The sequence below is a fragment of the Lampris incognitus genome, chromosome 1 (genome assembly GCF_029633865.1).
Source record: "Lampris incognitus isolate fLamInc1 chromosome 1, fLamInc1.hap2, whole genome shotgun sequence".
NCBI lineage: Eukaryota > Metazoa > Chordata > Actinopteri > Lampriformes > Lampridae > Lampris > Lampris incognitus.
In genome coordinates, this window is record NC_079211.1 from 125,590,392 (window position 1) to 125,614,988 (window position 24,597).

The following is a 24,597-nucleotide window of genomic DNA, read 5'->3' on the forward strand; positions in this document are numbered from 1 at the left end:
TTTGAGTCAAACGTTGCAGGCAGAGAGACAAGTTGCTTACCTTCCTGTGTGTTTATAAACGAAAAAGCTAGCCAACTAATACAATAGAAGGAATGGATACTGTGTGGCGGGCACTGGGGGCTATGCCTCTCCCCCAGCAGGGCTGTGAGCTGGGGGCGTGGTTTAGTCCCTAGTTTCCGCCACATATTTGCTTTACAAATGCTGAAATGGATTTTTTCCTTTTTGGTAAATTGTTAATACCAACTAGGGAAATTCTATATGCATATGAAAAAAAGGAACTGACGATAAGACCACATTTGCATTTTTTTTATGGAAAACTGATCGAATATGGTATTTTTTAGGGAGCTGTTCCTTATCCGATGTAAGGGTCTAAGTGTGTTGCTGTTGAGCCCACTGAGGCAAATTTGTAATTTGTGCTACTGGGCTATACAAATAAAATTGACTTGACTAACTGAAAAAAAGAAAACTGTATATCTATATATTTTGGTCAAATCCAATATACGTTTATACTGAGTAACATATTCCTTGCACTTTCCCTTATTTTTAATATTATGATGTTTCGTGTTTGTTCTATTCTGGCATTGCAAATAAACTCCCGCACACTCTCTAGCAAATAAATGTATTATTGCAAGTTAGATAGTGTGCGGGAGCATTTACAACTTTGATCGGCTCTCCCTGTCCTACGCACCTGTCTCATGAAATATAAGAGCGAAGTGTTCTCTATTTTCTGATGCGTAATTTTTCCAAAACTTGGGATCGGCGCTATCACAATGTTACGCTAAGTGGCAGTATAACGGCTTTGGCTGTTCAATCGGAAACTTTATGGTAGGGGAGGGCTTCCGTACTCATCCGTTGGACGAAGTGTACTGTGTGGTCGTACATACGATTAATGAGGAAAACAACGCAAATTTTAAGAATTAACTTTCATTTAGCATCTCATAGGTAAGAGCGTACTTCTTGCTATACTCCCAGCTACACGCTATGTCGACTATTTAACGATCTTGAATTAAATATTGTTTTCTTGAAAGGTAAAGGTTGTTAGCTTAAGAGCTAGCCTGGTTGATCTACCCCCCCCCCATGCGTGTTAGCGATCTAATAACTGATTCCTTAGCAAACATTTTGGCCTGATTCGTCGTGGCATTCATTTGCCCATTTCGAACTTCGTTTCGTTTGTTACCTTTCATTTGTTTGGGTTACATCGTCTGTTGGTTTTTAATATCGTTTTTCTTCATTTGACATGGGTAGCTATGTCTACCGACGCCTTGAAGAAAAGAAAGGCAAAGGTTCTCCGCAGTGAAGGGGGTACTCCAGAGATGAAGCGTGGTCGTGGCGAAGGGGATTGCCAGGTGTGTACATTAATGGGACAGATTGGGGTGTGATGAAATGGGATGAAGGGTAGCAGGGTCGTTTTGACTATCCTTCAACTGGAATGTCTGTATTTAAGCAAGCATCCACTGTCTTGAAGTTTCCTTTAGCAAGAAGAGTGAATCCCTGTCAGCTCAGGGGCACTGAATAGTTAATTGGCTGTTGTGGATCGTGTCACTTGTAAAGTAATAATGGGCAGGATCAGAGGGAAACCAATCTGACTGTTGAACGTTGATTAACCGTTCGTGTTTCTTTCTTTTCTTTTTTTTCTTCGTTTTTTTGTTGTTGTTTTGTTTAGGATGTGCGAGTGTATAATGAGGAGGTGGAGCTAGATGGCCGGGACCCAGAGCAGGACTATCAGCAGTACAAACAGACTTGTGAGAGTTTGGCCAAACTCATGAGTGAGATCCAGGAACTCAAAGCTGATGGAGCAAAGGATGGGGTAAAATAAATGCTGGCAAATATACATCACTTGTATCACAGGCTGTGTCTCTACTAAACGTTTGTATTTAGGGTGGGTGAATACACCACATCCTAGGTTAACTCACAGTTATATGCATGTCAAGGTGTAGTGCTAGGCTGGCTACCGAAGTTTTCCTTGGGTCTCTAATAAGACTTCCATAACATATTGTTGTTGAGGCCCATCAAAAAGAGCACCTGTGTTGGAAGATGCCTACTTGATAAACCCAATGACAAGCTTGTTGTTGCTTACACGCCTTTCTTCGTTGGTTCTCAGACTAAATACCAAAAATTATCATTACATTAGAGCCCATGAATTGATAAATATTCACCCAAACAATCCATATTTGGTCCTAACAAGGCTGATACTAGAATAACATACACTAACGAGTGGTCTTTCTTTTCAGTGTGCTGAGGTAGAGCAGAAACGCATGCAGAGCTGTATCCACTTCATGAATCTGAAGAAACTCAACCGTTTGGCTCATATGAGGCTGAAGAGAGGCCGAGACCAGACACATGAGGTGATGCATGCACATACATACACACTCACAAACAGTCATTGTGTTACATGCAAACAAATAACCCAGTCTTAAAAAATTAAGGCATTACTTTAGAAATACTCCTGTACATTGTTTTATCTGATTATTGTTATTAGGTTTAGGTCTAAATCAGGGTAAGGATAATCCAATTACAGAATCTAAATTTTTTTTGTTGATCCTTTGATTTATTAACATGTAACAAGCATATTTGACTTATGAGTAGCTTTTTTGAAGGTATGCACTAAAGGTTGTTGGACGCAGTGAACAGGATGTTGTATAAAAAAAGTTATCGATTGGGTTTGTGTGCCATCACAGATCATACACCATTGTAATTAGATGCATTCATGTCATGGCAGTGTCTGTGATGCAAACACTGATCAAGTAAACAACTTCATAATCAGCTTTTAAACACATATAAAGAACAGAAAAGACATCAATCAATCAGGTTGCATTTTATATAGCGCTTTTCTAGCTGCAACAGCCACTTGAAGCGCTTTACATTTCTGGTCAAATCAGAATTTCAGACACCTGTTATAATAAAACACAAGCCGTTTTCTGTACAATCGCTACCTATTTCGTATGTGTAAGGCCACCGAAATGTGATTTACAACGATTAACTTATTCACACGCGTATTACAAAAAGATTTGACATGGGCCGTTTGAGACTATTGACATTAAGCAGACTCGTGACAGACCTCAGTCAGTATGCAGATAATGGATTGTCGACAGCAGTGGAATGGTCACCAGAAACTAAAGTTATTTTCCTGCAGCTAACATTACCATTTCCATTATTACCATGTGGGAATGAATCATAGGCAGTGACATGACTGGAGAGAGGCAGTGATTTCCTCTGAAAGGTTTTGAAATAAGATTGTAATTCATGAGTTTGAAAAATTAACCCATCAGTCACCAAATGTGGGTAAATTTAGTCTTTGGTGAATAAGTTATGGAGACCAGCCACCACTATGGCCAGTAGAAAAAAAGAAATTTCCCACATGCGCTGGAGAAAGCTGCTGGTTTGCTGTCACTTGAATCTGCTATATCTGCGGTGCTGCGTGTGTCGTGCATAGTACGTAATTGCATCAGTCATCAAAGCGTGTTTTTCGTTACAGTATTTGAGGTACTTGTTGTCATCCGGGCAGTAAACAAACCCAGCTATGGGAGATTTATTGCAGGAGTAGAGTTCCCGGGAAAGAAAAAGTAAACCGGTGAACTTCAAGCCAAAGAGACCACTGTAGCCATGGCCAATGCAAGTGCTCCCTCCTCGTCTCATCCACCATCGAGTGGGAGACGATGAGGAAAATTGCTTTTGAACATGCTATTACAGAATAAAAAACATGTAGAAACTATGACTCTGAACTTATCACTGTTACTTATTTTTACTTATTGTTAAATCCTCTAGAATTGTTATATTCTCAAACTCCTTAAATGATCCTTCTTGCACTTAAAGGCAAATACCACTGAATTTATTAATTCACATGTGTTGCACTTTAGTGTTGAAACAGTTCGATTAGTATTTCTGCATACGGTTTGTGCTACTATTATTACTGCACAGTGAGAATCACAAATGAGACCAAGATGACAGGCTAAAGAGAACTAATAGCAAATTGCAGTAGTAAAAGAAAAAAAAAACTTTTTTGGCTGGTAAAAAAATCTGTCTGGCCAGAATTTTTTTTTTCATCTACCAGCCACCTTGGCAGGTAAGCCAAAATGTTAATTTTGGACCCTGACTGTGCCTCTCTTCATCCTTGTCTTTTCCATTCCTCATTTGTGTGATCAAGGGTGATGAGGTCAGTCACTTGTTTTTTGTTGGAATTGCGGACTCCCAACAATAAACATTTGGTGAACACAGCTGATTTCAATGCCAATGCTCAGTTCACAATTACTGTCTTTCATCTCACTGTATACATGGACCCGGTTAGCTGACTAACAGTTAACTGTCACATGATGGCAAGTAGGAACACTCAGATTATGGTGTTCAGCAGTAACATGTAAAAAACCTTAAGAAAATACAAACCCCAATTCCAATGAAGTTGGGACGTTGTGTAAAATGTAAATAAAAACAGAATACAATGATTTGCAAATCCTTTTCGACCTATATTCAATTGAATACACTACAAAGACATGATATTTAATGTTCAAACTGATAAACTTTGTTTTTTTGCAGATATTCACTCATTTTGAATTTGATGCCTGCAACACGTTCCAAAAAAAGCTGGGACAGGGGCATGTTTACCACTGTGTTACATCACCTTTCCTTTTAACAACACTCAATAAGCGTTTGGGAACTGAGGACACCAATTGTTGAAGCTTTGTAGGTGGTTTCCCATTCTTGCTTGATGTACAACTTCAGTTGCTTGACAGTCCGGGGTCTCCGTTGTCGTGTTTTGCGCGTCATAATGCGCCACACATTTTCAGTGGGAGACAGGTCTGGACTGCGGGCAGGCCAGTCTAGTACCCGCACTCTTTTACTACGAAGCCACGCTGTTGTAACACGTGCAGAATGTGGCTTGGCATTATCTTGCTGAAATAAGCAGGGACGTCCCTGAAAAAGATGTCACTTGGATGGCAGCATACGTTGCTCCAAAACCTGTATGTACCTTTCAGCATTAATGGTGCCTTCACAGATGTGCAAGTTACCCTTGCCATGGGCACTAACACATCCCCATACCATCACAGATGCTGGCTTTTGAACTTTGCGCTGATGACAATCTGGATGGTCCTCTTCCTCTTTAACACGGAGGACACGACGTCCATGATTTCTAAAAACAATTTGAAATGTGGACTCGTCAGACCACAGCACACTTTTCCACTTTGCGTCAGTCCATCTCAGATGAGCTCGGGCCCAGAGAAGCTGGCGGCGTTTCTGGGTGTTGATATATGGCTTTCGCTTTGCAAGGTAGAGTTTTAACTTGCACTTGTAGATGTAGCGACGAACTGTGTTAACTGACGATGGTTTTCCGAAGTGTTCCTGAGCCCACGTAGTAATATCCTTTACAGAATGATGTCGGTTTTTAATGCAGTGCCGCCTGAGGGATCGAAGGTCACGGGCATTCAATGTTGGTTTTCGGCCTCGCCGCTTGCGTGCAGAGATTTCTCCGGATTCTCTGAATCTTCTGAGGATATTATGGACTGTAGATGATGAAATCCCTAAATTCCTTGCAATTGTACGTTGAGAAACGGTGCTCTTAAACTGTTGGACTATTTGCTCACGCAGTTGTTCACAAAGTGGTGAACCTCGCCCCATCCTTGCTTGTGAACGACTGAGCCTTTCTGGGATGCTCCTTTTATACCCAATCATGACACTCACCTGTTTCCAATTAACCTGTTCACCTGTGGAATGTTCCAAACAGGTGTTTTTTGAGCATCCCTCAACTTTCCCAGTCTTTTGTGCCCCTGTCCCAGCTTTTTTGGAACATGTTGAAGGCATCAAATTCAAAATAAGTGAATATTTGCAAAAAACAATATCTTGTCTTTGTAGTGTATTCAATTGAATATAGGTCAAAAAGGATTTGCAAATCATTGTATTCTGTTTTTATTCACGTTTTACACAATGTCCCAACTTCATTGGAATTGGGGTTTGTACTGCCAAGATCGGCACGGGGGCCCAGTGGTTGGTGCTGTTGCCTCACAGCAAAGTTCCTGGGTTCGAACCCCGGGGTTGTCCAACCATGGGGGTCATCCCAGGTCATCCTCTGTGTGGAGTTTGCCTGTCTGCGGTGGGTTTTCTCCAGGTGCTCCGGTTTCCCCCACCATCAAAAAGACATGCATGTTAGGGTTTATACTCCTGTCTGCTCCAGACCGAGGCATGGCAAGACGAACTGGAGTTGGTCCCCAAGCGCTGCACTAGCGGCTGCCCACTGCTCCTAGCTACACAGCTAGGATGGGTTAAATGCAGAAAAAGAATTGCCCCACGGGGATCAATAAAAGTAGTAAAAAAAAAAAAGAACAGGTAAAAAAAAAAGATCATGTAGTCACAACAGGAAGTTTTGGTAGTCAACATGAAGTTTTTGTAGTCGAAGTTTTGGTAGCCAACACCAGTTATTAAAAAAATCTGTATTTAAAAGTTTCAAGGACCATAACGATGTCTTTATGTGTTTAAGCTAATTTTTTTGGATTTTCCCCCTTTTTCTCCCCAATTGTATCTGGCCAATTACCCCACTTTTCCAAGCTGTCCTGGTCACTGCTCCACCCCTTCTGTCGATCCAGAGAGGGCTGCAGACTACCACGTGCCTCCTCCAATACATGTGGAGTCACCAGTCACTTCTTTTCACCTGACAGTGGGGACTTTCACTAGGGGGACGTAACACGTGGGAGGATCACGCTACTCCCCCCAGTTCCCCCCTCCCCCCGAACAGGTGCCCCGACTGACGAGAGGAGGCGTTTAAGCTCTTTTCTACAAATTGCGTATACACAATATTACACTTGACCATTTTCCAGAGCACACCATAGTGCTTATGATTTTTTGAATTCGTTTTTCCCCACTTTCCAGGCAGCCTTTGGTTTCCATTCATTTCAGTATGGTATGAAAATCAACTTGAAGACTCCGGCAAGTTCTTAAAGAGTCAAGAACTTGACGGAGTTAAGTAACCCAAAGTGAACATTTAGACCCATTTGCGTTTTTTTTCTTCTGAAGTTATGCTTTTATTGTGGGATAAGTGAGTTGAAAATGTAGACTGATTTGAGAAGTTTTCAGGGGCCAGCAATAGAGGCATTAATTCCCATGTGAACATACTCATTATCCTTGTGTTAAAATGGATTATTGATATCTGCTTAATGTATTTCTCTTACCCTTCAGGCAAAACAGAAGGTGGATGTGCTGCACCTTCAGTTGCAGAATCTTCTATATGAAGTCATGCACCTCCAGAAAGAAATCAGCAAGTGTCTGGAGTTCAAGTCAGTATACCCATCCATATCACTACCTTGACAGATTAACATTTTCTAACAGTTCTACACAGCTAGTAACTTGTGTGCAAAATTATGGTGATTTGCATTTCAGTGGCAGTTAGCTTTTCCTTTCCTGATCCATCCTTTCTATGCTTCAGGTCTAAGCATGAGGAGATAGACCTGGTGAGTGAGGCTGAGTTTTACCAGGATGCGCCCCAGGAGATATCCCGGCCCCATCTCACCAAAGAAGACCCTCATCAGCTCACGCTGGCACGACTAGATTGGGAGCTGGAACAGAGGAAAAGGTACACACAGCATGATGTACACACACAGCATAGCATATTTCTAACTTGCATTGGTTTAAAAAAAGAAAAAAGCCATTAATTGAAAGTTAAATTGACATTGGTAGAAGTTACATTAAAAATCTATGATCATTGGAGGAGGTCTAGAAAACTTGCTTTTATGTAGGTTGGCGGAAAAATATAAGGAGTCACTGGCCACTAAGGAGAAGATCCAGAAGAGTATTGAGGTCAAGAAAGAACACCTGAGCAGCCTCCAGCCCGGCCTGAACGCCATCATGCAGGTGCACACATTGTCTGGGTGGTACCCAGTTTTTTCTTTTTTCTTAGGAATCATGATTAAACTTAAATTCTTTGACTTTTTATTGTGTTCCTTCCCTCGAGGATTGATTTGGAAATGTATTTCTTTAACTACAACCCATAATCAAAAAAAGTTGGGATGGTATGTTAATTCAAGTCAATTTTATTGGTATAGCCTAATATTACAAATTTGCCTCAATGGGCTTTACACCAACACAACATCCTGTCCTTGCATCGAATAAGGAACAACTCCCTAAAGAAAACAAAAAACCCTTTAACAGGCAGAAAAAATAGGAAGAAACCTCAGGGAAAGCAACAGAAGAGGGACCTCTCTCCCAAGAATGACAACGTGCAATGGATGTTATAAAACTGAAAACAGGGATTTTTAACTTATCTTTGAACTGTATTATATTGAAAACAATACAGTAGCACATTATTGATGTTTTACCCCCATGAATTTTGTTTTTTCAAAATAAACACTCATTTCAATTTTGATTCTTGCAACATATTTTTTAAAAAGTTGCTATCTACAGTCCCTAAACATTTTTAAAGTGTTGTGAAAAGGGATGGCAAGATGACAACGTGGTAAATGCTTTACTGTTCCAAGTGGTGAAGCATTTCAGGTGTAATGTTGTCCTATTCTTCCTGGAAACAAGTCTTAAGGTGTGCAACAGTATGGGGTCTTCGTTGTCGCATTTTGCATTTCAAAATGTGTCACACACTCTCCATTGGGGACAGGTTGGGACTGCAGGTAGGCCAGTCCAACAACTGCACCCTCTTCTTCCCCACCCCTGCCTTTGTAATGTGTGCAGAATGTGGCTTTGCATTTGTCTTGTTAAAATATGTCCCTGGAAAAGAGCTTGTCTTGGAAGGGAGCATATGTAGTTCCAAAATCTCTGCTGTACTTTTCGGCATTAATGGTGCCATCAAGGAAGTGTAAGTTACTTTTGCCAAGGGCACTTACACAACCCCCCTACCATGACAGACCCTGACTTTTGGACTTGTTGCTGGTAACGGTCTGGATGGTCCGTTTCTTCTTTGGTCTAGAGCACACAGCATCAGTTTTTTCAAAAAAGACCTGCAATACTGATTCGTCTGACCAGAATACACTTGGTTATATATAACCAAGTCCAGTTGCACTTGATTCAATTCCTTTGGATAACTATGACCTGGATGAATCAGAACATTCACAGACAGACCACAATACTGGTTCCACTGTGTGATGGTCCATACCAGATAGCCAAAGAAGTCGACGGCACTTCAGGACACAGTTAACTTAAGGCTTTTGGCACAGTAAAGTTTTGACTGGCATTTGTGGATGTAACTACATATTGTAGTGCTTGACAAACGTTTGCCAAATCCTGAGTTTATGTGGTTCTATTGCTTATGGATGAATGATGTTTCTTGATGCAGTGCCGTCTGAAGGATCGCAGAGCAGTTACTCAGCTTAAGCTTGCGCCTTTGCCCTTCACACACTGAAATTCCTCCAGATTTCTTCAATCAATCAAGTTGCATTTTATATAGCGCTTTTCTAGCGACAGCAGCCACTCAAAGTGCTGTACAGTTAATTAATTCACACATCATACACATCACACGCCAGTCATATCTTGAATCTTTTAATTATGTTATGCACCGTAGAGGGTGAAATATCCAAATCCCTTGCTGTTGTTCTTTGACAAACGTTGTTTTTAAACATTTCAATAATTTTCTCATGCATTTGTTGGCAAACTGGTGATCCTTGGCCCATCTTTGCTCCTAAAGGACTAGGCCTTTCCTGGATGCTGCTTTTACTAAATCATGATTACAATCACCTGTTGACATCACCTGTTTCAAATCACATTATTATTTAATTATTTTACCTCATTACTAGCCTTAAATTGCCCCTGTCCCAACTTTTTTTGGACTGTGTTGCAGGCCTGAATGGCAAGAATGGATATATATTTACAAATGAATGGCCAGACAAAATATGAAATATATTGTGTTCGTATTGTCTGCAATGAAATACAAGTCAAACTAAGTTTAGAAATCACTTTCTTTTTTTATTTGCATTTTCCATTCTGTCCCTTTTCCGAGTTTGGCTTTGTACTTGCACATCTGTAGAAGAGATGACAGTTCACAGTTGGGCATTTCAGTGCATCCCTTTTTGAGACAAAGTAGAGAAAAGTTGATATGGACACAACTGTGACGTTTTGTTGAGATTCAATTCTTGGTCAGCACAGACGCATTGGTCCAGGGCAGGACTCGGTGATATTTACAAGATCAAATATCACAACATTTTTTTTTAAATTTTATATATATAAATGTATTTCTGATTTTTCCCTTTTTCTCCCAATTTAGTGGCCAATCGATCCCTATTTTAATTCAAACACCCACCCTCATACTGCATGCGTTCGCCAACTGCATCTTTCCGGCTGGCAGTCTCGAAGGAGACGCCTCCCCACTTTCATGACAAGGCGACTCCAGGCCGAACCACTGCTTTTTCCGACACACACAGAGACACATTCATGTGACGAACACAAGCCGACTCCGCCCCCCTCCCGAAGACAGCGCTGCCAATTATTGCTGCTTCATCGAGTCCGGCCATAGTCAGATCTGACGAGACTGGGGCGCGAACCCCGTCCCCCAGTGGGCAACTGCATCGACACAAAGCCGATGCTTAAACCGCTACACCACCGCGGACCCCCAAATATCACAACATTTTTGACTGAATACTGAAGTATGGATAATGTAACAATATTTTGGGGATTACTGTTGGTGCTTTGATAAGATATTTATGCACAAGAAAATTTTGAGAAATTATCATTATTGTGGATAAGATGACTTAGCCAGGTACAAGCATTCATTGTTAATTTCACTCTGCTAAAACAATCTAATAAATTCAGTAATTTTACTCTAGTGCTGCCTTTGAGACGAGGGAATGACTGCATTTGTTATGTCATGATATAACAATAACAAAAATCCAAGATAATCTAGTGTTGTATCACAATATTTATGTAATAAGAATATATTGCCCAGCTCTACTCCGGGAACAGGAATTTTTGACAACACATCTCCAAATGGCATAGTACATTGAGCCTCTTGTCTGATTTTGTGATTTCTCTTCTCTCCACAGGCCTCTCTCCCAGTGCAAGAGTTCCTGTCCATGCCGTTTGAGCAGACTCAGAAACAGACTGAGATTGCCCGCCATCTGCCCCCTGCTCTCTATGTCTTGTTTGTTCAAGCCAGTGCCTATGGGCAGGCTTGTGGTAAGTTATGTTAATTATTCACTTATGTTAATTCAGGCTAATGTTGCCTATTAGTGTATTTCACTGTAAGGTGAGAATCCTGTGCAGTGATGATTTGTGTGTTTATATCTTAGATAAGGACCTCAGTGTGTCCATCAGTGGTGATGTGGATGAGGCCAAAGCCCTGTCCAAACCTCCAGAGGACTCTCAGGGTAAAAGCTGTGCTAGAAATGCATACATATACACATTCCTATACAAACATGCACACTTACAGATACACAGTGTGTGTGCCTACACCCAAAGCATCCAATATTAAATTAATTCCTCTCACTGTTAATGAGCCAGTGTGTGTGTTACACAGCTCATGATTTGAATATGTAAACATATATACAGTATGTGCTCTTGTGTGCTGTCCAGATGATGAGAGTGATTCCGATGCAGAAGAGGAACAGGAGAAAACGGTGAGTCTCAGGTCTGGTCTTCCATGACACACCCACTCAGCTGACATTGCTCTTTCTCTTGCCCTCTTAATTTTATTTGCCCGCTTTGTTTTTTTTGTTGTTTGTTTTGTTTTGTTTTTTCTTCCTCCCTCCACATCTCTTTCACGCTATCTAGTGTCCCCATACTTGCACAGAGGTCATTGAGTTCAGTTCTCTTCTAACATATCCTCATTCGCAACGTGCACACAAGGTGTCCCTGTCTCGGTGGTGGGGAGTGGCATGTATTGATCGCAACCTGCTTCAGGACTTGTGCCAGCCTGGGGATTCTGGAAATATTTACCCAGCATGTCTGGATAACTTTAACCTGAGCCCACCTTTCACATCCACAGTCTTCACCACGCTCCCTTGTCCTCTTGCTCATTCAAACTCTTTGCCTATCTCGCTATGTGCCTATCTTTCCATTCGTGAGTCTTGTTAAATTTTTCGTCCATAATTGCCTTTTTGGGAATCAGATTTGGCCAGTGGAGTTTTTCCACTATTACTTCCATATTCCTTCTGTGTAGTCACTGGTTAGACTTGTCACATTATTCCTGCACTGACGCAGCATAACTCATCTTCCTCCCTCTGCACCTACTATCCTTCACTCCATCCAGCTCTCCTCTTAACTGCTTTATTTGCCTTTTTCTGTAATTGAAGAGGATCGAGTTAAAAAGTCAATATCATGTTTCTCTTGCAAGCAACTGAAATTAGATGCCAGTTGTGTTAGTGATATCGAATACCGATGAGATTATTTTGGGATATCCAGTGACCGTTTTGTTTGGCTAGCTTTCTTTTAATCTCATGTTTCTTCTCTTTTATTCTGTTATAGAAGAGGAGGCGGCCTACTACAGGAGGTCAACTGGATGATAAGCGTCGGGAGATGCTGAAAAGGCACCCTCTGTCCCTCTGCTTAGACCTCAAGTGTAAAGGTATACCATCTACATGCACTTGGCTCATAATGACTTGCTATGTGAGGATGCAGTCCTAAAAAATGTAGGCCTGTGCATTTGGTAGTCCCAGGCAGATTCCCTGTCATTATTCTTTGTGATGAAACTGGTGGAGTAAAGCCGGCCCAGAAGTTCACAATATAGCTAAGCTGTGGTCTCTGTGTTGTAACTGTACCCACTAGATATATCTGATAGTGTGGTGTGGTCTATTATTTATGATGTGACACCATTTGACCCTAGTCTGCCCTCTGCTGGTGAAGTACAGTGACAGATTATGGGGGACCTGCAATGCAGGCGTAACTCTATCTAAAGAAAGAGTGGGGGAGAGAGGTCAGAGAGAAGCTTGCAGCAGCATGAGTCTGCACCATCTACAACATACTGTAAGCATATTCTCATCAACCCCCTCTTCCCCTCACACTCTTTTCTTTCCATTTCTGCCACACTCCTCAGCAGTCCTTTAACGCAGTCTGTTTTTGTTACTGCAGTACAAAGGAAGAGCTATCTTGTGCCCCAAGAGAGTGACGGAGTGTCTCTAAGTTCACTACGACTGCAGAGAAATGATCATCAGTAGCCCCCCACCACCCCCAGCTAGACCACACCCAGTTATCTCTCCCTCCAAGGCTCTAATGCACATTGGTCTTAAGTCATCCTCGTACAAGTAAATTAAATGAGCTAAGTGAATAGAGATAAGGGAATGAATGAGTGAATAGAAGTTGTGAAATTAAATAGTGTTATTTATACAGTGATGACACATAGGAGCTAAGGGATTTTAAAAATGCAATGACCTAATCCAGTGATCAAAATAACTCTAAAAAAGATGTATTTAACCCGTCACAGTCCTAATCAACAGTTTATGTCTCTACAGATGGCAATATTCTCCATCTTTACTTCTACTACCTGATGAACCTGAACATCATGACGGTCAAGACCAAGGTCTCCACCTCTACAGACCTCAGCACAGCCATCAGCGCAGGGTTTGTGTCCGTGTCTGTGTGCATCTGGATCATTGTGTCTCACTCTAACTGTATATGTGTCTGAATAGAGACCCTAATGGTTCCATTCTTTCCCTAGAGAGTTGTTGAACTCAGACACTCTGGTCAACTGTCTCTTCACCAACGACCAAGGACGAGAAACGCCCAACCCAGCTAACCGCTACCAGTTTGATAAAGTCGGGTGAGAATTCTAACTGTGTCATTACGTCATGTAGAACCATGAAAAGAATGAATCAGTAGTCAAATTATTAATCAATGGTCAACTCATTAATCAATGAACTGTAATCAATGAACTGGTGCCAAAGTGAAGATGATTTTGTGTCAACATCGCTGCATTTGCAAACCACTAAATCACCAAATGCTGTGAGGAGGGGTGATGATTGCTAACCCTTAATTTGATATTAGCTTTTGTATAAAGGGATTGGAAACACTTGAACCTCTTTTTGGAGGCGTCAACAGATGTATGGCTGATATTTTAGGTAGCAGACAGTATAGGCATAAACTCCACAAATAAATAAGTGCAACTGTTGAAATGCTGTTTTTCAGGCGCTAAGTCACTATTCTCTATACTAGGCTTTAAAGTCCACAAAAAAAAACCCCAAAAGAAATACATTTTCTTCTTGTAGGATTGTTTCTTTTGTTGACTATGTGGGAGAGCTGGGCCATCCCTACCTGTGGGTTCAGAGTCTTGGAGGACTGCATTTTCCCAGTGATGCTCCGGAGGTGCGTATGCCTTCCTATGCTCCTTGTAACCTATATCTCAATACAGTATTTGTAAAAAGAACTGGTCAGATAACACTCACAGCAAAAGTGACCTTGCTGTGTGTTTGTGTTTTTTCAGGGTGTGCGCATTGGCAGTTCTCTGAGTGCCAGCCACATGGAGACCACCATCAAGCTGTTGAGGGGACGAGTCCAATCTCGCCTGGCGCTGCAGAAGCAGTTTGCCTCACTAGGTAGGTATAAAGAAACGTACCAGTACAATAGTGAGACAACTCCACAAGGCTCATATTAGACTCTAAGATGTAAATTTAACATAAACCCATTCCTCCGGTCCTCAGAGCACAGCATTGTCCCAGTCTCCAGTGAGTGTCAGCATTTCTTTCCTGCTAAGGTCATCTCCAGATTAACTCGCTGGACTGCTATCACCCACCAAGATTACATAGTACGTGCACACACACACACAAATACAAGACTGTGAATTCTCCTGTAGTAAACCTTATGCACCCGAGAAGACAATCAATGCCCTTTACATCTGACTTTGATATTCACTTTTTTCTTTCTGTGGTCTCTGCTGCTAGGACTTGCCATTTACAAAGCATGTGACTGATGCTGGTCTGGCCAAGGAGACTGACCTGTACTTTTTAGGTGTGGTGGAAAGAGGCACAGGTATATGATGGGGGGGGGGGCTGTGGAGGCTACTATAGATGCTGTAACTGTAGCAACACTGACGATAAACCCCAGTTTTCCATTAATGTTTGTGAATGATCTGTCTTTCTCTTTCTGCCCCCTCATAGCTCGTCTTCTGGCTGCAGTAGTGTTGAGCCCTCGTTACCCAGAAATCTCTCCTTTGTTCTCCCTCTCTCTCAGCTGGAAGGGAGAGCGCAGTGGACACACTGATGACAACCTTCGGGTAAGATTCAAGAGAAGGATAAGTTATGTCTTGCAAGAAAACGTTAAATTGCTTAACTCTGTCTTTGACCGGAGCTTGTCATTTTGTGAGACAACATGATCAAACATGATTGGTGAGGCTGCGATTTAATTGTCTTTCACGTTATCCCAGGCTATGGAGAGTGAAGTTAATGTGTTCAAAAGTGAACTCCAGGGACCGCGGCCAGGACACCAGCTACTGACCAATCAGATTGCACGTCTGTGTGTTTGTCTGGATGTGTATTTGGAGACTGATGGACAAGATGACAGTGTGGAGGGACCGCGTGAATTCCCCCGTGAAAAGATGTGTTTGCGCACTGTCAGGTATAGACATGGAGTCTGATCAGAAACAGCTTTTGCGTATAGATACATTTTTACTTATCTCTGACATTTCTGACATCTTTTTCTGTGTTTCAGAGGTCCAAACCGTTTGAAGCCTTTCAAATACAACCATCCACATGGGTTCTTCAGTCATCGTTGAACCTGGCCACACACTCGTCCCCACAGTACATTGCAACCCCAACAACCCATAGAGTTTGCCTTTGTCACTGTGGGACCATTCATCCTCACATACTGTGTATCCTGCTTTCTGTTTCTGTTTTTTTTTTTTTTTTCAATCAACACATTCTTTAGGCCAATTTGATAATAAAAGGTGTCTTATTTTCTTGAATAATCTTGTATTTGGTCTTTCTGTGCACCACAGTGTGAATTTAACTACTGTTTTATCAGCTCTTCTCAAATCTCTGTCTCTCTCTCTCTCTCTCTCTCTCGTTCTCGTTCTATTTATAGGAGCTGTCTGCAGCACAGCTTATTATTATGCTATGGTTGTTCAGTACTACTCTAAGCTGAGTCATTCCCATAGAGTCAAAAGGCCCAACCCAATACACACTTTCATATCGATAGTTCACTTCTTACTCATCAGTGTGACAAAAAGGAGTAGAATGACGGAGGTGATTATTCAAACTGTCGTTATCCAGTGATTCTTGAGATTACCTCTCATCTCTGGCTCAATCAGATGTAGGCCATAGAAATGTACCTATTGATCGTAACCTATTTTGCTCCTCTCTAACTTTTCTTTGTCATTGGGGTAACCGTCTAGCCAGGTGTAGCCAGACACAGACAAGCAGAGATTCACTTCTTCGGAAGAAGCATATCTACAGGAATGAGAAGGTCGTTGTTGTATGGCATTAGGACAGGGCAGCTGGCGATGTAAAAGGCACAATGCCATTTAACAGTTTGAAATGGGCGAAGTGTAGATGTTCCACTAAAAGGATGATTTTATCCACGAACGACCATCTAACGTGCAGGTGAGATTGTGTGTGGCCATTAGGTATGAAAGTGGAAACTTCATTTATTCCAAGACAAAGATGAAGCTTTCCGTGGCTGATTATGTAGCTCCAACATTATTTGATGGCAGAGAGAAAGAAAGGCGTTTTTCACTCACAGTAAACTAGAGCCTTTATAGTGGTTGTAATCTGATTTGAATCCCATTAACATTTAACAGTACCTATTCTGAAGAGGAATTTAATCTATATATAGTTTAAAAGAATAACCTGTCCGAGCTTTAACTGACGGGCTACTTTTTTTCTCAACAGTATCACATGCAGCTTAGAAATACAAGGCCTGTTCTGAACAGAGCTTTACCAACTTCTAAATGATATGCACCACCTCACACCTGCAGCACACTGGATAAACTGATTTACTGACCTCATTTCATTCCCCGCTAAATTGACTGGTAGTGATGCAAGTAGGTGAGAGAAGAAATGCATAAGTTCGTCAAACAGATAGCCAATTATGTGCCATGGAGTGCCAAGAGTGTATAGTTTTGTTTTTTTTGTCAGTCAGTCATTACAACAGGACACTTCACTGATCAGTCTGTCCTCTGGTTGAAGATGCATTAATCGGTGAAATTGTGCATGGTAGTGATTGGTTGGAAAGAAAAATTGTACACTCCTAGCACTCCGTGGCACATGGTTGCGTATGCAGTATTGACACAGATTATTATGTATGTGAACTTTTATGTGATTTTGCAGTGCAGTAGAGCTGGAATAAAAGAATCATTTCCGTTCTCTGAAAGCAGTGGCACTAATTCTCCTGACTTCCTCCTGATTTATATATGAACCTGGTCTCTGAGACATCAGCATGGGTGTGGTGACAGATTTCATAGGGTCTATCCCCCCCCCCCCCCAGCCGCAATGCAGTGCAGAACACAGCATTTCAGCCAGAGATGTATACATCTCACCCTCGCTTGTATATTGTGCTTGCATCTTAGGTATAAGTCATCGTTTAAGCTAAAATGCATTATTAATTCCTTTTGTTCTTTTTTTTTGCAATGGAAATTCATGAGAATAAAAACAAGGTCTCTGTTGTTTATATTTTTATTTCCTTTATTCATCAGTTAGGTGTTGCATACTCAGCAGTTTATACATAGCACAATCAGTATTGTCCTAGCATCACAGACCAGAGAGGTGAAATGGTGCAGTTCACCTATTAGGCAAATCTGTGTTAAGTTGCACAACGAGCAATTTCAAGTCTTTCTTTTATATATATCTGTAAATATACACATTTATATCATTAAATATACATTTTAAATATATTCATCTGTCACAATCTTTAGCTTGACTTTTTTTTTTTTATACATCACTACCCTCAAAGGCTTCTGCGGTCCCATTCAGTGGGATTTTGTTTAAATGCACTTGTTATTATTAAGGGCAGTTGTCACATTCAGATAAGAGTTTAGAGCATTCTGCATTCACTACAGTCTTACATCATAAGCATCAGGGGTGTGTAATGGCCATACTAGAGGGGGATTATTTGCTAGAGAATCACTATTGCTTACATACTATCACCTGCTTAGCTGTGGACACTTGCAGCTCAAGTGTCATGCCAAATAGCGCTCCCTCCTAGCCCATCGGCCCCACCCTGTCTCCCTCTGCATCCATTCCCCACCCTCCCTCCCTCCCTTATAGTTCTTTGGCGTCTAAAGCCCTGGATACAGCTTACAGTATCCGTCTCACTTCTTGGCCTTCTCCTCCTTGATCTCCTTCACCTCAGTACCAGAAGATTTCTCTGCCTTCTCTGTCTTGCCTCCTTCCTTCATGTCCTTACTGTCAGCTGGCTCCTTCTTCTCCACCTTCTTCTCCTCTGGAATCTTCTCCTCTTTCTTGCTCTCTGCCTTCTCAGGCTCTACTTTAGGGGCAGATTTCTCCTCTGACAGGACCTTGTCATCTGTTTTGGGAGGGGCAGGCTTCTCCTCCTTCTTAGCAGAAGGGGCAGGGCTCTCTTTCAGCTCGGCCTTGGGAGCAGGCTTGTCTTCTGCATGTTTGCCAGAGGCGGCAGGTTTGGGAGTGTCCTCCTTCTTCTTTGGGACGTCCTCTTTCTTGCTCTCTTTCTTTGTGTCGGGTTTGTCCGCCTTCTCTGTCTTACTCTCAGGCTCTTTCTCCTTGGGCTCCTCCTTCACAGGTTCAGGTTTCTCCTCCTCCTCCTTGGTGTGCTGAGGCTTCTCTTCGGTTTTCTCCTCTTTAGGAGTTTCCTTAGCAGCAGGGGTTTTGACTTTTTCTTGGTCAGGAGACTTTGGTTCAGGTGTCTTGGGGAGTGGGGACCTAGGAGGAGGTGACTTAGATTCGGGGGATTTGCTAGGTGGGGATTTTGACTCAGGTGATTTGGCTGTTGGAGACTTTGGCTCTGGAGACTTGGGAGCAGGTGACTTTGACACTGGAGATTTGGGAGCAGGTGACTTTGACTCTGGAGACTTGGGGGCAGGTGACTTTGGCTCTGGAGATTTAGGAGCAGGTGACTTTGGCTCTGGAGACTTGGGAGCAGGAGATTTTGACTTGTCTTCTACAGGAGATTTGGCAGCGGGTGACTTAGCAGGGGATTTGGGCATGGGGGACTTGGCTGGTGGTGATTTAGATTCAGGTGATTTTGATTCTGGTGATTCGACAACTGGAGATTTGGGTTGGGGAGATTTTGCAGGAGACTTGGACTGAGGTGAAGCAGCTTTTTCAGGAGACTTGGATTTCTCCTTTTCCTCAATTGCTTCCTCTTCTTCTTGCTTCTCTTCCTTCTCCTCCTCACTCTTCTCTTCTACCTTCTCTCCCTCACCCTCTCCCTCCTTATCATCCCCTCCTTCCTCAGCCTCTTCTGCCTCTGCCTCTTCTTTGGTGTCCTCACCCTGTTCTTCCTCTCCGCCTTCCTCTCCTGCCTCTCCCTGCTCTTCTTCTTCTTCTTCATCTGCCTCCTCTGTCACTTCTGTCACCTGGGTCTCATCCGTCTGTTCTTCCACAATTACCGTATCAGAAATCTCCTCTCCCTTCAGTTTCAAGTGGGCAGAAATTCTGCTGTCCAGGTAGGAGAATGGAGTGCCTCCTGACACAAAGCGATTCTCCTCCCCCTCCAATAGTTTCCTGAAGGGAAATACACATTCAGTGTTGCACTGTCATCATTACAATGACACTTTTTTTCAACATAAAGTTTGTTCTGGCACTATTTGGCAGCAATCACGTTTGATACTATGAAAGTCCACAGTGGGTCTTGGTCTCAACCAACCTGTAAGCAGCAATCTCAATATCTAGAGCCATCTTCACATTCAGCAGGTCCTGGTAGTCTTTCAGCTGGTTGGCCATCTCCCACTTGGTGGACTTTAGCTCATTATCCAACTGATGGATGGTCTCCTTTGAAAAGGAAAAAACACACACAGACACACACAAACAGATTCAGATTGATGACACAATAGTGTGTATACAATTAATGGTAAGGGAAAATACAGTGCGATGTCTGTGCTGGTGTCATGCCTGTAGCAAGCCAAGGTCTCCATGGTGTCTGTCTTCACTCTCCATGCGTTGCCTCTCCAGTGAGTCTTTGGTTCCTCGCAGAGTCTCCAGCTCAATGGTACGGCTCTGGAGCTGACGTCGGTACTCAGCAATCTCCTCCCGGGACCCACGGATCGCATCCTGGTTAGACCTCGCCGCTTCAGACAGATGTTCCATACGCACTGTAGGGATTGCGAAAGCAAACACAGTTCATATAAAAAAATTCTGTAAATTAAAGAAAGCAACGGGCAGTAGGGTGTCAAAATAGCATTAAATTGTTAATTGCCTTTTGCACTATTATTTACCAAAATCGTCTTAGACCACATGGGGGTCGACTCATACAGTATATCACAACACTGAGCAATTTGACATTGAGTCATATAGTCATAGTTATTTAACTTGCTCAACAGACACTATATGGCCTGAGACATTTGTACTGTTCTCTGTCCAGAAGGCCAGAGAAAGCAGCCAGTCATGACCAGTGGCCTGAGTAACCTTGACAGTCTCCATCTGTCAGTCGGTGGTCTGACTCAGCTCCCTCCCTCCACCAAGCAGCCTGAATGAGCCACACTGCTGCAGTCAGCTGGATAGCTTGGAGGAAAGGTCACCCTATTCACATCTTTTACTGAAGGGTATCAACTTAGCGTGTAAATGTACAGCAAAGGTCAATATCCAGAGTGTGATGTCTGCAGGAATATTAACTCGGAATATTAAGTCAGTAAAGCCTCAGATCTTGCAGACTTCTTTAGAACTGTCATTAAACTAGCATAAACCAAGAAAGTGGTTTTTTAGTTTCCCAATTGTTTGAAAGATGCTACCTCACTTTTTCAGTTACTTAGTCACATTATGTCCAACTATATTTCGTTTGCTTGCTAAACACAATTGCCACACAGGTGAAAGAGAGCACCCTGTTTGGGGGGAAGCTACACAAAGGGGCGTTGCCTGTCTGTCTGCATACAGTGAGCAGTGACCTTGAAGACTAGGTTTGATATGAAGTGAGGTAGGTAAGACCCATCCAAACATATACAGGCAAGCAAGACAAAACACAATATGCACATTGCTTGTCATCACAGCATAGCAAATTAATTTAGTGTCCTCTCTGCGTGCGATTGTGCCATCGTACCTCTGCAGTGCATGTGAAAAAAAAGAAAAGATTAGCCTGCGGCAGTAATGCATCAATGAGGAGGACTGCAGCCAATTTACATCGCTAGAGCGCAGCAGCCACCGTGGAAAAACTCAAGATCCCTTTCCTCAAACTATTCTGATTGGGGTGACGTCCAATCACATGCTCGAAAACTTGTTGAGAAAAAGCCAGTTCAGATCAGAGGATCGGGGAAGGAGTTGGTTTCAGTACCGTGGACAGAGAACGGTGGAAGCGGTAAATGGATTGCGTCGTATAGCGCTTTTCTAGCTGTAACAGACACTCAACGCGCTGTACAGTTAATGAATCCTCCCACCCCCCACACGCAAACACACATACGGGGGTGTCAACCATGCAATATAACAATCGAATCAGGGGCAGATGTCTTGCTCAAGGGCACCTCGGCATTTTTTTTTGTTTTGTTAAGGAGCAGCCGAGTATCGTACCGGCAACCCTCCAGTTACCAGACGACCTGCTCTACCTCCTGAGCCACTGTCGCCCCCAAATAAATGGTTGATAGACGGTGAAGCGACTTTACGCATTAACGGAGGGCAGCTACGACCGACGGGCGCGAACAGCCTGTCTGAGAGATATATAATACAATAAGACAATTTACTCACGACTAATTAATAAGCGCTAAACGCTGGATGGGGGGGGGGTTGCTCACCTTTGAACCATTCCTCAGCTTGCGTGGAGCTCCGGGACGCGTGGCCATCCAGCTGGGAGCGGATCTCCCGCAGCGCGGCCGTCACGTCTGCCCTCGACGAGTCGTGCCGCCCCTCAAAGCTCACCTGGGCGCCCTGAATCTGGGCGAGGAGCTCCGCCACCTCCTCTTCGTGGTTCTTCCGCAGGAAGGCCTCCTCCTCCTCCAAGGCACTCAGCTTCCGGTCCAGCTCAGACCTCGACAGCCGGCACTCGTCCGCGTACCTGGCCGCGGCGCGCGACGCGGCGTCGGCCTCCTCGCGAGCGCGAGCCTCGTCCTCCAGGCGGCCGCGCACCCGCCGCACGTCTTCCTCCAGGTGCTCGTTCTGCAGCAACGTGCGGGCCCTTTCGCCGGTCAGCTGACGCAGCACGCTGCGCAGCTCGGCCAACTCGCGCTCATAGTGCTCCCCGGCCGCAGCGCGCCCGGCTTGGTTTTGGCGCAGCGCCGCTGCTTCCGCCTCCAGGTTCCGGTTGTGCAGCTCCAGGTTCCGGACCTTGTCGATGTAGCCGGCGAAGCGGTCGTTGAGGGTCTGGAGCATCTCCTTCTCGTTCCTCCTCGCCATGACGTCTCCGCCGTTGTGGCTTTCCAGGCTGTCGATGGAGGACGGCTGACTGTAGGTGGCGGTGGTGGTGCGGCGGCGATGCTGCGAGTGGAAGCCGCTGGACGACACCGAGACCGGCCGAACCTTGCGGTAGGCGGTCGGACTGTAGAAGTGGTGGTCTAGCGAGAAGCTCATCGTGGCTGTGTCGGGAGAGGAGCACTCGACCGACTGCTGCCGGGAGAAGGGCAGTGCTGCGCTTTTTATATGGGAGGGAAGAGGAGAGTCATTAGTCAGCACTAAGGCGCACACCGTTTAAAGAGACATAAGGAGATCACGGTGTTGGAGGCAAAGGCCCGAGAATACAACAGTTGTCTTGTCTTTTAAATCATTACTGCTGCCTTTTCACTTTTACCTTAAGCTTTTTAGTATTGGCTATGTGTATTTAGTATATATGAGCATCTGTCCTTGTAAAACATTGAAATCATTTCCGTGATTCAGACACTCGAAACGTTACCACAAATTCCGACTTCTACGGCTATTTAATTGTCTTTATGGGACAAATCATATCAGCCTCTCAGATATAGTTCAAAGACTTCAAATATTGGAAACCATGTTAGAGGCTATTTTATCCAGTGAGACATGTGGGTGCAACTCATACCGTGTTCTGCTGATGCGCTCTTCAGTGCTGCAGTGTGAGTTTGCAGATCCACGCTAAACCATCTGGGACTAGCACCTGCTGGCCCATTGACAGAAAATTTGTCCGCGCGCATTTTAAAGTAAAAATTGCCCCTCTGATGACAATTTTGTATTTTGAACAAATGTTTTTTTACATTTGTTTCTGCTCCAGCGCGGCTGTATGAATTCAGTTCTTAATGGGCATATGTAGTGGTTACTCAAGTGTGCTGTGATGCAAACAAACATACCGTACACACGCGCGCGCGCGCGCACACACACACACACACACACACACACACACACACACACGAACACACACACAGAGCTTTGCCCTCTTATATTTGCGGAGACTCCCCATTGACTGCATTCATTCCCTAGCCCGGTGGCGGATTCAGGCTGTTTGAGGGGCAGGGGTGAAAAATAGGGGTGCGCGATATATCGTTTCAGCATCGTCATCGCGATGTGCGCATGCGCAATAGTCCCATCGCAGGACGTCCGATGTGAAGTAAGCCAAATTAAGTCAAACACGAAAACATCACTTAGAAGAGCACCCTAGAGGGCACTTTGTCATGTTTCGTTCACTGGGAGGGCACCCAAGAACGTACTTCATCACGTTTTGTCCACTGGAAGGGCACCCTAGAGGGCACTTTATCATGTTTTGTCCACTGGAAGGGCACGCTAGAGGGCATTTTGTCTCGTTTTGTCCACTGGAAGGGCACCCAGAAGGCACTTTATCGTGTTTTTGTCCTCTGGAAGGGCCCACTAGAGGGCATTTCCCCCCCCCCACCCCATGTTTTTCTCCCCAATTGTATCCGGCCAATTACCCCGCTTTTCCAAGCTGTCCCGGTCATTGCTCCACCCCCTCTGCCGATCCAGGAAGGGCTGCAGACTACCACATGTCTCCTCTTATACGTGTGGAGCCGCCAGCTGCTTCTTTTCACCTGACAGTGAGGAGTTTCGCCAGGGTGATGTAGCGTGTGGGAGGATCACGCTATTCCCCCCAGTTCCCCCTTCCCTTGAACAGGCACCCTGACCGACCAGGAGAGGCGCCAGTGCAGCGACCAGCACACATACCCACATCCGGCTTCCCACCCGCAGACACGACCAACTGTGTCTGTAGGGACGCCTGACCAAGCCAGAGGTAACACGGGGATTCTAACCGGCGATCTTCATGTTGGTGGGCAGCGAAATAGACCACCAATTGGCAATTTATCACATCTTGCCAACTGGAAGGGCGCCCAAGAGGGCACTTTATCATGTTTTGTCTTCTGGAAGGGCACCCTAGAGGGCACTTTATCATGTTGTGTCCCCCGAAAAAGCTCCCTCTAGAGGGCACTTTGTCATGTTTTGTCCGCTGTCACGTTTTGTCAACTGGAAGGGCACCCTAGAGGGGACTTTACCATGTTTTTTTCCCCTTTAGAAGGGCACCCTAGACGGCACTTTACCACATTTTGTCCACTGGAAAGGTACCCTAAAGGTTACTTTACCACATTTTGTCCACTGGAAGGGCAACCTAGATGGCACTTTATTACTTTTTGTCCACCGCAAGGACACTCAAGAGGGGACTTTACTACGTTTTTGGCCACTT

The 24,597-nt window shown here is 43.8% G+C and overlaps 2 protein-coding genes across 2 annotated transcripts; one reads left to right on the forward strand and one right to left on the reverse strand.

Annotated features, from left to right (window-relative positions):
- The first annotated feature begins 833 nt into the window (after positions 1-833).
- thoc5 (THO complex 5) lies at positions 834-15,799 on the forward strand. The gene is made up of 20 exons (XM_056274686.1): positions 834-942; positions 1,246-1,346; positions 1,664-1,807; positions 2,232-2,345; positions 7,162-7,259; positions 7,409-7,555; positions 7,719-7,833; positions 10,962-11,094; positions 11,208-11,285; positions 11,491-11,534; positions 12,382-12,481; positions 13,365-13,473; positions 13,571-13,672; positions 14,118-14,214; positions 14,333-14,444; positions 14,550-14,653; positions 14,790-14,877; positions 15,006-15,121; positions 15,272-15,462; positions 15,556-15,799. Exons 2-20 carry the CDS (start codon positions 1,248-1,250, stop codon positions 15,617-15,619), a joined length of 2,055 nt encoding a protein of 684 aa, XP_056130661.1. The 5' UTR covers positions 834-942; positions 1,246-1,247; the 3' UTR covers positions 15,620-15,799.
- Positions 15,800-18,118: 2,319 nt separating this feature from the next.
- LOC130107869 (neurofilament heavy polypeptide-like) lies at positions 18,119-22,539 on the reverse strand. Its single transcript, XM_056274652.1, has 4 exons — positions 21,758-22,539; positions 19,932-20,131; positions 19,687-19,811; positions 18,119-19,544 (listed from the first exon to the last, which is right to left on the reverse strand). Exons 1-4 carry the CDS (start codon positions 22,527-22,529, stop codon positions 18,152-18,154), a joined length of 2,490 nt encoding a protein of 829 aa, XP_056130627.1. The 5' UTR covers positions 22,530-22,539; the 3' UTR covers positions 18,119-18,151.
- Positions 22,540-24,597: the final 2,058 nt, after the last annotated feature.